The sequence below is a fragment of the Thalia democratica genome, chromosome 1, assembly GCF_965202585.1.
Source record: "Thalia democratica chromosome 1, ktThaDemo2.hap1.1, whole genome shotgun sequence".
Taxonomy (NCBI): domain Eukaryota; kingdom Metazoa; phylum Chordata; class Thaliacea; order Salpida; family Salpidae; genus Thalia; species Thalia democratica.
Window position 1 is genome coordinate 55721071 of NC_139165.1, and position 16344 is coordinate 55737414.

At 23.0% G+C, this 16344-nt stretch overlaps 1 protein-coding gene across 1 annotated transcript; it reads right to left on the minus strand.

Annotated features, from left to right (window-relative positions):
* Positions 1–783: 783 nt before the first annotated feature.
* LOC145846280 (rabphilin-3A-like) lies at positions 784–15765 on the minus strand. Its single transcript, XM_082953161.1, has 17 exons — positions 15647–15765; positions 15338–15475; positions 13428–13563; positions 12848–12987; positions 12583–12647; positions 12312–12452; positions 11790–11861; positions 9892–9960; positions 9556–9687; positions 8374–8466; positions 5056–5135; positions 4337–4411; positions 3988–4121; positions 3777–3876; positions 3302–3465; positions 1493–1707; positions 784–1127 (listed from the first exon to the last, which is right to left on the minus strand). The coding sequence occupies exons 1-17, from the start codon at positions 15727–15729 to the stop codon at positions 970–972; spliced, it is 1995 nt and encodes a 664-aa protein (XP_082809287.1). The 5' UTR covers positions 15730–15765; the 3' UTR covers positions 784–969.
* Positions 15766–16344: the final 579 nt, after the last annotated feature.

Here is a 16344-nt window from a genome sequence, read left to right on the forward strand (position 1 = left end):
TTTTAACGTAAAGTTAGATATATATTTATGTGTATATAGTGTTAGATATATGAGTGTGTAAAAGTTCTTTAATTTTTTGGAAAATTCTTTTTTTTTCTTTTTATTTTTCTTAAGAAAAATATTTAATGTTGTAAAATTTAATAGAATCTCTTTTTATAGAGCTTTTCGTTTTAGAGTTTAAATTTTTCATTTTTTTCATTTTTAGCTCATTATAATATTGATTAAGTTTGGGTATGCAACTCGATGACCGAGAGGTCTTTTTGCTATCCAGGTCATTGAACCAAAACATTTTTGAGCAAAAAATTTTTTTTTTTTTTCGCTTTTTGTTCAATAAACTATTATTATAAAAAAAAAAAAATTAAATGAGTAGTACTGTTTTATACTAAAACCTTAGTAGTAATAGTACACCTAAAAACATTTAACAAAATATTTAAAGTTTTAAAATTAAAAACTAACATAATAAAAACAGCTCTACCAGATTAATGCGACAAACTACAAATGATACTTATTGAAAATTTACCTACAAATAAATTTTGTGGTTAATCATTACTTTTATAATAAAGGTTATTGAGTAGTTAAATAATATTTGATTAGAACTAATATTATGCTTTGAATAAACCGTTGTAACAAAATAAACTATTTAGAGCATATAGTTGAATAAGAAAACCTTTAATTTTTTGTTGATAAAGTTTATTTTTTAACTTAAAAAAAAATATTATGCTCTAGTTGTCTCTATTGATAAAGTTATATGCTAAAATTATCATAAAGTACTAAAAACAGAGTTTATACAAACAAAAAAAATCAAAATTAAAAAAACTATAATAAATAAAATTAATGAGTTTGTTGTAAACCATGTAATATTTTAATTCATGCCATTTGAGTATTAAAAAGCTTATAAACAAATTTTTTATGAAAAACAGTATACAAATGCTTTTAGAGAAAGGAGGTCTGTAAATCTTAATCACATATTCACTTTCTGTTTTCATATAACAAGTTTGTCAACGAGGAGTTATCAACTTGCAGTAATTTATGCCAATGCTCTATGTTGGTGCAAGGAACCTCGGCGATAGATGTCCACTGACTAATTTGCTCTTCATATCGAGAGTTTATACTAAAATGTACCGTACCTAAACAAAACAATTTTTACATTTTAGTACTTAAAGGTCATAAAAATTAGAATCGTTTAAATATTTAACTTTTCTTCAACAGATTTTGATTTTAATTATCTTAAAACAGTTAAAAACATTATATCATGCTTTTTAAGAACTCTTAAGATGATTGTTTGCTATATAATATTTTTCTAACTCTATTGAAAGTTTTTGCCCTAGGTTTTTATCAATTTGCTATCTTTTAATTAAATAGTAGTTGTTTAAATATGTTAAGTATGTGTTCTATATGAAATATACTGTAGTGATACTTTTTTTTTACGCTTAGGTTATGACTAAAATAAAGTAAGAAAGTTATTTTTATTTTTAAAAATATTAGTAGACACCTATTAATATTTCTTTTCCAAAACTATCTTTGTCCCAGATAGCAATGTCTAAAGCGCATTTGTTTAGGTTTTTAAGGCTTTTGGAGGGTAAAGGCAGTTTTAACTCTTCAGCAAAAACTATTAAATTAGAATTTCTTCCAGTAGTTTTTCTTCGTTCGGTTTTAGAAGTTGAAACCATTCTTGGAAAACTTCTATCACCAATGATTGATAATACTCTGTAAATCGAATTTTTGAAGACTATCAATATTGAAGAGCTTATAAGAGTTATAAGTTTTTAAGGTTATAGTTATTTTAGTATTTAGTTTAAATGATAAGTAATATTAAGAAATTGAAAAATTAGTGTGCTATTTTCCTTTTACTCTAAACTATTCAAGGTAAATTAGATTTTTAGAATCATATTAAAGTTTAAAGTTACTTTATTGGTTTAAAGAAAATGTATCTCTGCTTACATTACAATGAAATAGTTAAAAAGTTTTTTTAACGTAGACAACTTCGTATTTCATCATAAATAAAATTTTACTTTCTGTTTTTTTATATTAAAAAAATTTCAAAATATTTAAATAACATAAACCAAAAAACATATTTAATACTTATAATACAAAATTGAGTATTTCTTACTAATTGTTTTTGACAACAAGTTCTCTCAAGAATTTTTTTTATAAAATCTGTTTATTTGTATACTTTTCGTTAAATTCTAAAGAAAAAAAATCAGTCAATTACGTAATTTCTTTTTTTAACTTCAAAAGTTTAACAAAGTTTGAAAAATAGATTTTTCTTTACGTCTATTATTTCTTTTTAAACAAACTTTAAATTACTATTTGCATAAAGTTTAGTTGCCGTCTTATTTGTAAATTGTTTACAAGGTTAAAATCTATACTTTGAAATAGTATGAAAAACTCTTGAAGCTAATATCATCAAGAATATAAAAGTAATAACTAACTATAATATCGCTGTAACCCAACTGAACTTAATATTAGTTGCTGTAAACAAAAAAAAATGTTCGAATTTAAAAATTACACTTAAGAAAAAATCAAAAACTTGTAAGGAAAATATTTTACAAAAAATAAATAAAATTTTAAGAAATCGAAGCTTTGCAATATTTTAGATTTTAAGTAACGAAATTTACATTCAATTAGTAAATGAAAACAGTACTTGTACGTTTAAAGTTAAAATGAGTTGTTGAACCATCAGGTGAAAAACCAAACTACTAAAGATTAAATTGTGAAAACGTGTTTCTAAAAACGAACTACTGATTTTTTTTAAGTTGAAGTAAAAGAGAGTAATATAAAAAACAGTATCCACACATTTATAGTAAAAAAAAATATTTTAGTCATAACTAAATTTAAAAATTATTATTTAAAAGTATACTGAACTATACTTTTACAACATATTTAATCTAACTATTTATTGGAAACTAAACACATGAAGTTCTCATCTCTTTAAGCGCTTTTGATTTGTTAAACTTTTTGATATTTCTTAAATTTTAAGTTATATATTTATCTAGTTTTGATATTTAAAATTTTTTACATAAATTATGTTTTAGAAACGGATAAAAAAAGAATATTTTATTTAAAAACATACATAAACCAAGTATAAAAGGTTTAAGTTCGACAAATTGTAAGTTAGCTGAAAGTTTCTTTAAAAAAATTGTCGATAGTTTTTAGAGTTATTTTATTTATACACTAATTTGCTTAGCAAAACCTTTTTTTTGTCTTAAGGGAGTGAAATTATTACACCTATATTTCTATCTTTTTCAACAAAATGTATTTAAAAAAAGTGGAAATTAATTAAAAATTTCTGCTAACATACGCTTGACACTGAAGATTTACGCTTTTCTTTCGCTTTCCTATTGCCAATCCTGTTAAAATGGGAACTCGTACTTCAATAAAATGAGTTTTATTGTTGTACATGAGGTTGATTAAACACCGTCCTCTGACTCTGGCGTCTTCTTCGGACTCAGGAAAAACTTGCACCTGTGGAGAAATGAAGTCTCTGCTTACATTAATTATAACCGGTAAAATAGATATGCGATATACATTTTATACAATAATTATAACTATCTATGGTATGTTTAATTATAAGCTATTATTTATACTAACAGGTTGTTGAATTTGGTGTTCAAATATGAAACAAACTAAGTGAAACTAATTTAGATAAATTCTAAAACATCATTAAATAAATACAAAGTATCAAAACTTTAACAATTTTCTTGTTTTGTTAATTTCCATTTTAAGATGTTTAAAACGAAAAAATATCAAAATATTTATAATATATGCTGAAATACCTTTTTTCTACCAAGTTCTAGATCAAAGTATCTTGGTCTTCCAGATTCTAGTTGACTAAGTGAAACTTCAAGTTCCCCTAAAAAATCATCTTTACCGATTCTATAAAGAATTTATTCATAAATTTCATGCGTTTACAACAAACTGATTAACTTTTTACTTAGATTAAGTTCTTTTTTTCATTTAGTTTAAAAAAAGCTTACGAGTATTTACCTATCATGATCTTTAACTGTTAGAACAACTCGTTTATTTTTTACATCACGTGAAGTGATGCCAGAGTAAACAAGTGTTTCATTGAATACAGGATTTACATTACGCCTAACTACTTTCGTTCGCTGCCTTGTAGACTGTTAAAATATGTAAGCTGTCAAAAAACAAACTTGAAAGGAATTTTGTTTTAAGTCTTGATAACTTTAATGTATATTATAAGTTTCTATAGATCTTAAAATTATCATTTTTGTAGTATTTATAACCTTGTTTAAAAACTCGGTAATACATATTAAAACACTTTGAATGAGTTTTAAACACAATTACCTATAAAGTAAATACTTTAAACACTAACTAGTTTGTTTCCAGGTACCAAGTATATTTTTACATATGGATCTGAGCTTCCTATTATATCCATAGCTTTTAGTTGCTGTAAAATAAGTTTAGGTACATTTGTCTTCTTGCATGTGTATCGATTGTTAAAAATATTTTATATCTAATGTATAATTTATATTATACAACATATTTGTATCAGATTATAATAAATATTTTAATAAGAATTTCTTTTAAATTATATTTTAACTTATGACTCTAATAATTTTTAGTTAAAATTTTTTTTTACTTACAAAAAACAATTAAATAAAGTTTATAATAAAAACTACTTCTGATGTAAGATTATGTTGTATATATTTATTAAAATCCTGAAAAAATAAATGAAACATAAAACTTGTGAAAGATTTATTTTATTAAGAAATCATTTATTGTTTTTCTTTAACAACTTGGTTTAGTTTTGTCGTTTATTTCTTTAACAACTTAGTACTAGTTTTTAAACTTAGAGCTTTTACTATGTTTAACGAGTATTTTAATGTATTTTCTTGATTTTGTTTTAAAGATCAATCAATAATATTAATTCGAAACTAATTTTATATTTATAAAGACTATATAAATATACGTATATAATAAAAAAACGTAACTATATTATGCAGGCATAGCTAACATCAAGAGTTTTATTTTTAAGTTCTAATCCTGCTCTTAAAAAATATACTAAAAATGTATGTAGTCAAAACAGTTTACCTTTGCCTTAATAACTTTGACTTGTAAAACACACTTTTCCTTATCGTACAAAAGTGAAAACACAAGGTACCCAAGTTTTTCTGCAATTTTTACAATACAAGTAAATATTAAATAAACAAGTTAGATTTCAATGTTTTAAAATGTTTAATAAAATTCATTTCAGTTAAATATTCAAATAAAATCTACTATTCTCATCTCCTTTAGATAGTGGGATTTTAGATATAAAAAATATATACATAAAAAAAGATATTTAATAAACAAGTTGTAAATTAAATTGTAAAAATAAGTTTAAGGTAAACAAACTAACCCTTACCTTAATGAGTAATCAGTTTTATTATCATAGCTCATCACTTAAATATTTTTGTCACTACATAAATATTTTATTTTAAAGATCAACATCTTTGTATTCGAAACTAACATGAATTTTTTTAATTGAGTGGCGTAAATTCGTTGCTAGACCTCTTAGAAAAAGTTAGATATTTTAAAACTAATTAACTGAAAAAATATACTTTTTGTAAACATTAAAATAGATAACTTTGTTCAACATTAATGCAGCTATGTTAAAAACATTATTTGTTAACAGCTAAAATTTCAAAATAAATTCAAAAAATAAATACTCAATAATAAAAGTTATTTTTGATATTTGAACTCAACACTTGTTTTATTGTACTTTATGCAATTTTGAGTACAAAAAGTTATGTGTGGTACGTAAGTAGGAAACAAAATCAACTATTATATTAAAATTAAAATTTGATGAAAGTAAACTACACAATTATGTATTTAAGCCCTGATTCATTTACTTAATGTCCTGGACATGACATTAAACTGTATCCTGGTGTATGACTCGATAACCGAAAGGTTTTTACGTACACCAGGTCCTTGAACCAAACTTTTGAGCGCTTTTTTTTTCGTTCAATAAACAATACATATTTTAATACTATTCTTTTATAATATTTCACTACTAATTTTTAATCTTTAATTTTAACTAAAACTAATTATGTAAAATTAACTTCTTTACTTACTACAACATTTTTACAGTGACAATCAAATAACAGATTTAAATAAAATATTGAATTGATTTTACAGTAAAACTTCATGGTTTTGGCTTTACAGCGTTTAAATATCTTTTAATAATGTAGCAATTTAATTCAAATTAAGTTGAAATGACATCTAAAATAAAAAGTTAAATAAATTATGGCAACTTCGTGGTCAACTAAACTTTAGTATATTTAATAATTTATAACTGTTAAGTTTTTAGTGAGCTTTTATGATTAAAAGCTCTGTAACACTAAAGTTTATAAAAAACAATATAAATTTAGAAATAAAAACAATTATAACTATGCGAGAAATTACTTAAATAAAGCTAAAAAATTAAGGAGGTAATAAGTTTCAAACTTCTTAGAGTTTTTTAATTACATACACCACAATATATTAGATAATTTAAAAATAAATCTTTATTGTAATATGCATATTTAAAACATTTAATAAGAGTAAAATAAATAATAAAAATATTTTTCTTTTTTATAATTAAAAACTTTGTTCTACGATATTCTAACGTTTAAAATACGTTTGATGGCTAAAAAAAAATTAAACTATATAATACAAATATATTTTGGTTTAACATTCATAAAACTATAAGGATATTATAATAAAACTAACTTATGAGAAGGTTAATCTCTCTAGTGATAGAAAATATGAAAATATCATTATCTTATTTTAAGTAAAAAAAGTGGAGTACTACTTGAATAAAAAAAATGTATAAGTGCACATACAATAAGTTGTGTATTTCTTGATTTTAAATAAAACTTAGTTTAAGTTATGAAAACTTTGTTTTCTAAAATACAATGTACTTTATTTAAACTAATGAAGATTTTTTAACCACAATTCAAATACGTTTGTTGCTATATTTAAAGGTTTTTTATAAACGCTACTTACATTTATTTTCTTAGGTTTATAAGTCGTTTTAGCTACAAGTAAGTATAAGCCTTTTTTACTTTGTTACTAGATAGAAACTACAAACTTTAAATTACTATAATATTTGTCAGTTAAAAAAAAAATTTTTATAAATTTTCAATTTCAGAAAGTTTTTTTTTTTATTTCAAACCATACGTTAAGAAATTAGGCAAACTTTATAGCTTAAGGTCAACAAGTTAACAATCATGATCTAAAGTTAGAAAATATTTAGCAGTATGATAAGTAAATTTGGTTGTAATTTTTAGTTTGAGTTTTATTTCTTTAATGTTATATTTCAATTTTTTTGTAAACCTACAAACGTCATTTGTCGAACTCTCGGAAAATTTATAAAGACCCTAAAGTTTAAAAAAATTGTTACCTTAGTAATGTGACTTAAAAACTTCGTAGTTAATTTACCTCAGCTAGACAAAAAACAAAATAATGAAACAGTTTTGTTCTTGAGTACAAAACATGCTAGATTACTATTTACGATGACTAAAAGCTCAACGTATAACTTATTTAAAACTTAAAGCAGGATAATTACAACTTGTAATTAAATTAATAAAATTGCTACAAATAAGTGAGACAAAAGGCACACCATAAAAAAAGTATTTCTTGTATATTTTTTGTTTAATATTACCAAAAACTATTAGTCAAAGCAAACTCATTCGCAAGGAAACGATTACCTTTTATAGCTTTGAAAAAACTATAATAATACTAAGAAAACATTTAAAAAAAAGCTTACCATAATTGAAGACTCTTGTTATTATTATTTACATAAACTGGTTTAAAATTAACAGTGTCTATTTTTTAATATTTTGTAAATTGTTACATCCTAAATTTGGTTTGTACGTTTTATATTTTTTTTTTATATAAGTTAAAATGACTTCTTTTTAAAAGTTTAGTTGACTTCGAGTTTTTTCTGAAATCTTTTTTTGTTAGAAAATAAAGTTATAATCATAGTTAGAATCTTATGTTTTTATTTAAGTTGTTTAAGTTGTATAAAATGACTTATAATGTTTTAGTTTTGCTTAAAGTTCATGGCTAATGGTTACTTTCGTGTACCATTTTTATTTATTTAAGTTACTTTTCGTTATGTTATATATCTCTTATTTAATTCTATTTCATTAGCCTTTAAATTACCATAAAAACGTTAATAGTTAAATGTTTAAAAAACAATCTGTCAACAAAATTTTTCATTTTCTTTGTACTTCAGTTTTACATTAATATTGTAAAACAAACATGTTTCATAATATATAGAAGATTAAAAATTTCAAAAATATATAAAAATACATAACTTACTATACTTAATAAAAACAATAAGCTAGTTTTATAAGTGTATTTTGTATTTAAAAAAAAATTTACCTTTTTTGCTTGATTGAGAAGAGTTGTCTGCAGAATCACATTTTAAAGATAAATTGCAGGCAGAACCATTGTCAGCGTCGTAATACATCATATCTGAGTATAAACACGCACCAGTTACTTTTATAATAAAATTAAGAGTTTTTATTAAACACTAGAAACACAAAATGATTGTTACAAAGCACTTTTTTTGCGAACTTTGCAGGTGTAAGTAAAGTAGTAGCTACTTTTTGTTCAAACTTTAAATTTTTAAAAATTCTCTAAAAGAATTTTACAATAACTAAACCTTAAAAAAATATATAGTATTACAGCATAAACACTACACTTAATTTCTTTAAATCCTAAAAAGACCACTATAAACTTACTTAATGTGTGCTAATTTTAGAAGTACAAGTTAAAAATCAAGATTACAGTGACTTTAATCATAAGGTCTACGAAAATATAATAGACATATATCTATAACATTCTATTTTACCGATAGAAATTAAATCCTACATTCAAAGTAGCTTATAACTTTTAAATTTCCAAAAGAATACTTTTAAATTCATATTTAAAGTTTTTTGTTGTTATGTTTTTTTTAAGTACAATCAAACACATGCTTTACGTATGATTTTCTATGAATATATTAAGAATCTTATTGATATTAAATCTTTCCCATAACAAATTTCAAACACAAACAAAACGTTCTACAGAAGCATTAAATACCAATTATACGATGAAAAAGAGGCAAGCGATTTTTATAGTTATGAGCCACAACTTTAAAACTAACTTCATCATTTAAGCAAGTTTTGTACTTCTGATAAAAAGTGAGAAGGGACGAAAATAAGTCTAAGATTAAATTTATAACATAAATTTTCTATGAGTATTTACCATATGTAAAAATATTAGAAAATTTAAGATACTTAAAATTTTTAGTTTATTCTAAAATAACCACCATTTGATATAGTGTTACTTAAAAGTCTCAATATTGTTTATTTAAACTCTATGTTTTTTGTAAACAGTTTAAAAATCTTAAAACTATTGAGTATATGATTAAAAAAAAATCTTTTTAAGGAATCAGTTCAAGCTAAACATTATTATATTGAATAACACTAATTGCATTTACTAAGTTTCACCACTAAACGGATTATCAAACTAGTTCAATATTAAAACTACTTACTAAACACATTAATGTTTAATGTTTACCATAATCACTCTCAAAAGAGCTAAGTGAAGACAAAGATATGTGGGATCCATGCTTGTGAGCAGACAGTAAGTTGCTGTTGTCTATTTTTTGAGAAAGCCTGTTATTTAGATGTCTTTCAGGTTGTACATTTTCTGTCATTTAAACATTAGTTTTTTCAATTTTAAAAGTAACGTTTTTTTCCGAAAAAAAAGTAACATATAATATCTGAAACTAAAATGAATATTTAATTTTAGTTAAATATGTATAGAACTAAGTATACCATTTTAGTTTTCTAATTAAAACAAAAACATGAAACCTATGTGAAATATTTAAAATTTTTCAATATTTATGTTTACCTGTTTCGTCTGGGCTTTCAGTTGTAATTTCAAATGAGGGCTGAACTCGCAAACTTTTTCGTTCCAGCGCTTATTAATATTATATTATTTTTAGTTTATTTCTATAACATACAGTAAGAATATACTTTATAGTTTGATCTAAAAATATTACTATAGAATAAAATATTCAAAAAAAATTTTTTAGTAATAACTATTTCAAATAATGCTTTACCTTATATACAATAACTATTTTTTTCATAAAAACTAAAGAAGTGTTCGTAAAAAAAAAAGTTAAAGTTTTAGCTTTGTTAAAAAGTTACTTATTTATAAAATTGACAACTACGAAGTTTTATTCGTACTGCATGTTAATTTTCACAAATATTTAGTATTTACAGGTTAATTTATATCTTTAAGCAAGTTGAAATTTAAGGAGAAAAACACAATGTTATTTTCTTTAAACAAAAAATTAATATTTCTTTTTAAAATATCTGTTATTGGTAGAAAAATTATTTTATTAACAAAAATATGCTCGAGATGTTTAATATTTTGCAACAAAATATTTATTAACATTGGACTAATTTGTCTAGTAAAATTTAGGAGTTAAAAATTTAAAAGATTTCACAGAATGAAGTTATCAATAGTGTTGCTTTGGATTAGCTCCAATATGAAAAGTACTTAAAGTAAAATTTAGAGTTTATAAGCCATCACATATCGTTTGCCTTGCAGCTAGAAATAAAAAATTTATGATATTTGTAATGTATAAAAAGCTATAAATTGGTTTTTACGTTTTTAATTATAATTTTTCGCATACAGTAAAAGTTCTAACTGCCGCTAATATAAATATAAAAATCGCTTAAGTTACAAAATGATCAAAATTACAAATATAAGTACAAATTCAAACAAGTTATTATAAATTAAAAAAAAAAAGAAAAAATAAGCTTAAAGTTTTATATCGAAGTTTTTTCTTACCAATGAAAAATAGCTATTTGTCTTCTTTTGCATATTGTTAAAATAAAGAAAAATGCCAGCTACTCTTTTGTTAAAAGTTAAACTTTAAAGCAATTATATAGATGTAAAGCCGCCCATTAAACAAATACATTAAAAGTATTGTTTTATTATAATTTTCTTATTTTGTTGTTTAATTGCACTAACTGTTAGTGCAATTAAACTACAAAATAAGAAAATTATTATTAGTGACTAACATATGTGATTGTTTGTTTAACTATATAACAATTTAAATATATTATATATCATTTAATAAGCTATTTCAAAAAAAAATGTTATAGTGAGTTGGGCATTTACAATAACTTTTTTAATTAACTAGTTTAACTTTTTGCATAATTTTTACATACGTATAAATAAGCAAACAATATAGAGAAAAAGAACAGGAAATGGATATAAACAAATCAGAAGTGCAGAGGGAATATTTTTTGGGTAATAATTTAATTTTACTAAGATAAGGATAAGTTGTTAGAAGTAAAGACAATGGTTTGGTTTTATGCTTACTAGAGTATTACTTCTACAAAAGCATTTAAGGATCAGGGTTATATGAGCAAAAGAGTTAACATTGAAAGAGATAAAATTGCACAAATGAAACTGCCTGTAAATCTACCCCTTACCTCAGACTACCAAATGTGTTATTCAACTATTTATTAAAAACAACCAAACCTTTAAAAAATATAAGTAACATACTTATATCTTTATGTGTAGAAAACGAGTGTTAAATAACAAATATATTCAAATTAGAAACAAAAATTGCAAGTTAGTAAATTTATTTGTTTATATTATCTTTTATATTTTACGATGTTTACTATGTTTTTATCTTGTAGATGTTTTTAAATAAATATAAATTAATTTCTTTTAATTTTTACGGTTAATTTTTTTTTTGTTAAACTACGTTTTATGTTTTTTATGCTTACCTTTTTTGAATTTAATCTTTTTTATAAGAGGAACCTCTACTTTACGCTTCCAAATTGAGCTTCTATTTTTTTCTAAAAATTCACTAAATTTATCTTCAAAGTATACATTTTAAAGTTTTAATTTACAATATAGTATCTGGAAATAAATTAAGCTAGGTTTTTTGTAAAGAATGACCTGGTTATACATATTTTGCAGTACCTAAACATGATAGTTAATATTATAAAAACATTAAAACAATAAATGATAACCAATCCAAACAAAATTCTTCTAGTCATTCGCGTGAAAACAAACGAACAAGAACAACTAACTGTTTACAACATTAATTTGATACATGCGTATAATATTAGAAAACAGTTGAGTATTATTGTTAGAATTTTTCAATAGCTCTGTTATATTAAAAACAGAAATAACAATCAAGGCATTTATTATTTTATAGTTAAAAAAAGAGTTTTAAAAACCCTAAAACTGTTTCAGAGATTTAGTTATTTCTTAACAAATAGTTTATTTATTTTAAAACTCACTGTTGCTAGATTTTTCTACAGACGAGTTTGTTTTAGTTACAGCATCTTCACTCAAACTTTCACTACTTGAAGATGATGAATAGCTTTCTAATAGATAGCTATTTCTATTATGGTGTTTTAAATGATGGTTATGGTGTCGGTCTAAAAAGCTAACAACAGTTAAACATTTTATTAAAATAACTTACTTTTATTGTTTATAGATTAAAACAACATTGTATATAAATTATATAAATTAAGACATTTAAAATTAAAATGTATTTAAAATACTAACAAGAACGTGTTTGAAGAAGTTTAACTGGAGACAAGCAACAATGAATTTCTTTTTCATGCAAAAACCTTATAAATTATTAACTATTATTATCAATAATAATTCTGCTGTGAAAACTTTTTTTTCATAGGTTTTGTTTAGTATTTTTAAGTATGTATTGAAGTCAATCAAAAATTAAATAATATAATTTTTAGATTCAATATTTAAGTAATTTTAGAAAGTTGAAGGTAGTTATAATTTAAATACATTACAACTGTTTTTAACAAACGGGGGAAGTCCTTTATAAAACCAAGCTCCACTTCGTTTTAAGAATTCCTTCTTTTCGCAACAAATTCTGCAAATATACTCCTCCTTTCTTAGCTGTCCGTCAATCACTAAGTTCTCGCTACAACACCTTTTGCAGAACCTCTAAAAAGTCAGATCAAATAAATGAGTATAACACAACTTATTTGTACAAAAACAGAGTTAAAGTTACTTTTTGTATATATATTAAAGCGTATTTTAAACTGGAAAATTGTTAAACTATTTAATATAATTCTTTAAAAATATATATCTAGAACGAAACAATTTAGCTTATTATCGAAGAAAATTTTGTAAAAAAAAATCGTGTTAATTTCATAATTGATTTTTAGTTTATCAGACTTTAAGAAGATTCGATCTATATCTTTAGGTTTACGTATGATAAAAATTATTATAAAATAGTTATCTACTTTGTAACATTTAAATTGTTATAATTGTTTTTATTAAGCTTTATTAACCGTCTTACTAATCAAAACTAGAAAGTCTTCATATTTTTGTAATAAAATAGATCACAACTCAAGATTAAATTGTGGTTGCTAAAAACAAACCAATTTGCAGTATTTGCAAACAGTCGGTATTTGGTTCATTGAGAACTTTTTAAACTCATCGCCACACAAATAACAATTTTTAATCCCCGAGCCATGATTTTTTTTCGTTTCGTTTTCGACTCTATTGATCATTGTACTGTTTTTTAATAAAAGGGAATTTTTAAATGGTTAACAAAAAGAAAAACATAAGCATTTAATTATTACTTTTTATTTGTATCAAATGTACAGGAACAATAGAAGAAACTGTTATAACTAAATGCAATAAATATTTTTTTTTTCAATTTATTTTTTTAAGTACTTCTAAATTTTGTTTTAATTTAAATTTTTAGTACTTACTATATTAAAAGATATTTAATATAAAAAAGCGAAAAGCAAAACAAGCTGTGAAGAACAGTTAGAATTTTTAAGTGACTAAGTTATGATGTATGTTGTTATCATTAAAAAATAATTTTAACCAAACAAATTCAGAGGGTCAGAAATCTACTGACTCTCCAGTTAAAACTTTTGTTAATAAATGTATTTTTGTTACTGATGTAAATCAACTATTTTATATAAATTTTACTTTTATATGAAATAAAGTTAATTCTTATGTTCAAAGTAATGAGAAAAAATCAATTACTTCTACATATTTTAACAGAAACTTAAGACTGCAGCTATGATTACTAAATGAAAATTGGAAAAAATATCTCGTGCATATAAAAATACTATCATTTTGATACTAAAATTATCACTTAATCCGAAATAGATAACCGACATTAGTAAAACTTAAATACTAAAAAATATTTTATAAGATGTAATAGTTAAATTATTTCAAATATGATTATTCTTATGACAGTAACAATAAAGTTTTAGTTTTAGTCATAGTACTAGTCGTTTAGTCAAAATTGTATCATTAACTATAATCCTAATTAATTTTTTTTTTAAATTCATAAGTGATATTTAAAAACTTTATTACATAAGAAGAAGTATATGATTTAGACTTCTATTTGTAATGGTTTATAAAATTTATCAAAATAAGAATATACCCTTGTATTATGAATACAATGCTGGTAGTTTTGTACAACTTAAAAGTTATATACATGTTTTATAGTTATAATTAAGTTTGATTAATATAGCTTTAACTAAAAAATATAAAAGTATATTAAAATGCGAGTGGTCAGTTGATTATTTTTCTGCTGTCTTAAATTTTTCTTTAATGTGTAAGAATAACTCTTTTAGTATAGTTTGCTTGCAGCATAATTTTGTCAATAGTGTCACAAAATTAAAGAAACTATCATGATTGTGTGGAGCCTAGTTGTTATACATGTTAGAGTTAGACAATATTTTTATTTTAATATGGTTGTAATGCTCAAAGTTCAGTTTTTAATGTTTTAGTTTTTCAAATATTTTATATTTTTAAATCACTTTAAGTAAAGTAATAAAAGTCATAATTAACAATACTTATTTATTTTTTATTTAGAAAAATACGTATGTTTTCTATGCGTTCACCTAATTATACTAGTTAAGTTTTTATACTATACTTATACTAAAAATGTGCCGTTGTGGGTCTTTGTTCAGTACTTAAGTTTTTGCTTACTGCATTAAGAAGCCGAAAAAAACGAATTACTAAAATAACAACAAGTACTTAAAATGTTTCTAAACTGTTTCAGTAAAATGATAAAAATAAACAATAACAACATATTTAAATTGAATGTTTAAATAAAAACAAAATTTTAATTTTTATCATCTAAACGGTTTTATAATCTAAAATAACTATTAATGTTAGTTAGCAAATTTGTATAAAAGTATAAAATCATAAAAACTAAGTAGCTTACGGATATTAACCAAAACATACTTACTTTATATTTTTAAAGATAGCTTACTAGGTTAAAAAATATTTTTCGAACTGCATTCGTCTATAAGAAACTAACCTAATTCTTTGTTTTTCTCTTAAATTAAGACGGTTAGCGCGTTGAAGAACGTGCTGTATGCTTTTTATCTCGTGCTTGTTGATCTTATTGTAGTTTGTTTGTTCGTAGCTATTTGTAGACAACGAAGACCAGCCAGAGCTAAAAGTATGTTTATAGAACTTCTAAAATAACACAATTTCTACAAATATATTTTTTACTACCACAAATAGTTATAAAAACTAAAAGTTTTATATTAAAGGCAGTTTTTTGTATATAAGTAGAAGTATAATATAAATGTAACATATTATAACTAATTTTACGAAAACTTACTTTAACTTCGCTCGCAATAATAGATTTCTATCTGTTGGGCAAACCCATCGAGATGAAATGCTCTGCTTTCGAGAAGACGCCATTATATAGATAAGAAATTAAAATTTGGAAACACTTATAAAATTTTGTTTAATCAGGTGATATTACTTTATCTTGTAATAATGATTATTTAGCTTAGGTAAAATTTAAAATTAATTTTTAGAGCATTTTATTTATAGGGTTTTATCTTTTATATATCACCGTCTTCATAAAAATATTAAAAGTGCGAAAAAAGAAACGTTACTTGTGAATTTTAATGTGAGCTACAAAGGTAAAAATGAACATAAATCGATTAAAAAGCTGAGCAATAGATTTTCTTTTTACTGCTTTAATGAAATAAAAACTGCATTTGTACCTTTTCACGTACATTAATAGCTGTTAATCAACTTTGAAAATCTCAAATATACTTTAAATAATCATAATTTATAATTTTGTTAGATTCAAATAGAAATTAGAATTTAATTCATTCTAGCTCAAACCTACAAACAATACAAAAACTTTTTTTGAAAACTTTATAATAATAACTATAATATATAACTACATCGTAAAAATAACGTTGAGTGTTTATAAAACTAATCAAAGCTTATATAACAAACGTTAATTTAAAAAAAGGTTTAATCAAACTTAAATTGCTTGATTTTTTTTCATTCTTTAACAAG